The 1375-nt window shown below is 26.2% G+C and overlaps 1 protein-coding gene across 1 annotated transcript; it reads right to left on the bottom strand.

Annotated features, from left to right (window-relative positions):
* Positions 1 to 292: 292 nt before the first annotated feature.
* Positions 293 to 631, bottom strand: LOAG_15646 (hypothetical protein; the record flags this gene model as incomplete). Its single annotated transcript, XM_003151135.2, has 1 exon — positions 293 to 631. The coding sequence occupies one exon, from the start codon at positions 629 to 631 to the stop codon at positions 293 to 295; it is 339 nt and encodes a 112-aa protein (XP_003151183.1).
* Positions 632 to 1375: the final 744 nt, after the last annotated feature.

The raw sequence follows: 1375 nt of genomic DNA on the forward strand, positions 1-1375 counted from the left end.
AACTCATAATGTATCTTTCAATGTTCCTTTATCATATATCATATCACTGTTAAAATATAAAATGAATGTCTAAGGTGAATTGATAAGATATTATGAAATATCTGATTACTTTTTTAATAACTCATAATGTATCTTTCATCCATTTTATCCTTATCTTCTTTGTTTAAAATGCTTAAATACAAATGTATTAAGCAAATTAATTTTTATTAAAAAGTTTTTTTTCTCCCATTGAAATCTATAAGTTTATAAATTTTCATTATTGTTTCAAAAATTTATTTACTTTTTCAGTTATTTATAAATATCCGTACATATATTTATATATATATGTATGTGGGTGTATGTATGTGTATGTGTATGTGCATGTGTATGTATGTGTATATCTGTGTATGTATACATGTGTGTATATGTGTGTATGCGCATATGTATGTGTGTATGTATGTATATGTGTGTGTATGTGTGTGTATGTGTGTATGTCTGTATGTCTGTATGTCTGTGTGTATATGTGTGCGTATGCGTGTATGTGTGTGTAGTATGTACGTATGTGTATGTATGTATGTGTGTACGTGTGTATGTCTGTGTGTATGCGTGTGTATGTGTGTATGTGTGTATGTACGTGTGTATATGTGTGCATATACGTGTATGTGTATGTGTGTAGTGCATCTGTGTATGTATGTGTGTATGTGTGTATATATATGTGTATATGTGTGCATATGCGTATATGTTGTGTGTATATGTGTGCGTATGCGTGTATGTGTGTATATGTGTATGTGTGTGTATGTATGTATGTGTGTATGTGTGTATGCCTGTATGTCTTTGTTGTTTTTTTTTTGCGTAAGTGAAAACATTTTTGGAAATTTTTTTTCATTGGTAAAAATTATTCGAAAATCTTTTTATTTCCCTTTTTTATCTTTCTTTTAGAAAGAAAAATGAACGAATTTAGCAAATAATTACCAATCATAAAGTTTGAAAAAAAAAGAAAAATTGTCAAAAAGTACAGACTTTGTATGAAAAATAGCAATAATTATTTAAACAAAGATAAAACATCGAACAGTATCATACAGTAAACCAAATATCATCCATTTTCTCTTATCATCATCATCATCATTATTATTATCATCATTATTATTATTATCACTCATTATTATTCTTAATCAACATCGTTATCATTATTATTACCATTAATTGTTAACATTTGATTTTTTGACACCGCCTTATTCGTGTAAAAGCTACAAAATATCATCAATAAAAAAAAAAAAAAAATGAAAAACGGAAAATGTTGTTGTTAGTCTTTTCTGGTTGTGATAAAATTTTAGGAACAAAAAAAAAAAAAAAAAGAAAAGAGAAATAAATTATATAATTAATTTATTAATTAGTT

This window comes from Loa loa (assembly GCF_000183805.2).
Source record: "Loa loa unplaced genomic scaffold supercont3.2350, whole genome shotgun sequence".
Classification (NCBI taxonomy): domain Eukaryota; kingdom Metazoa; phylum Nematoda; class Chromadorea; order Rhabditida; family Onchocercidae; genus Loa; species Loa loa.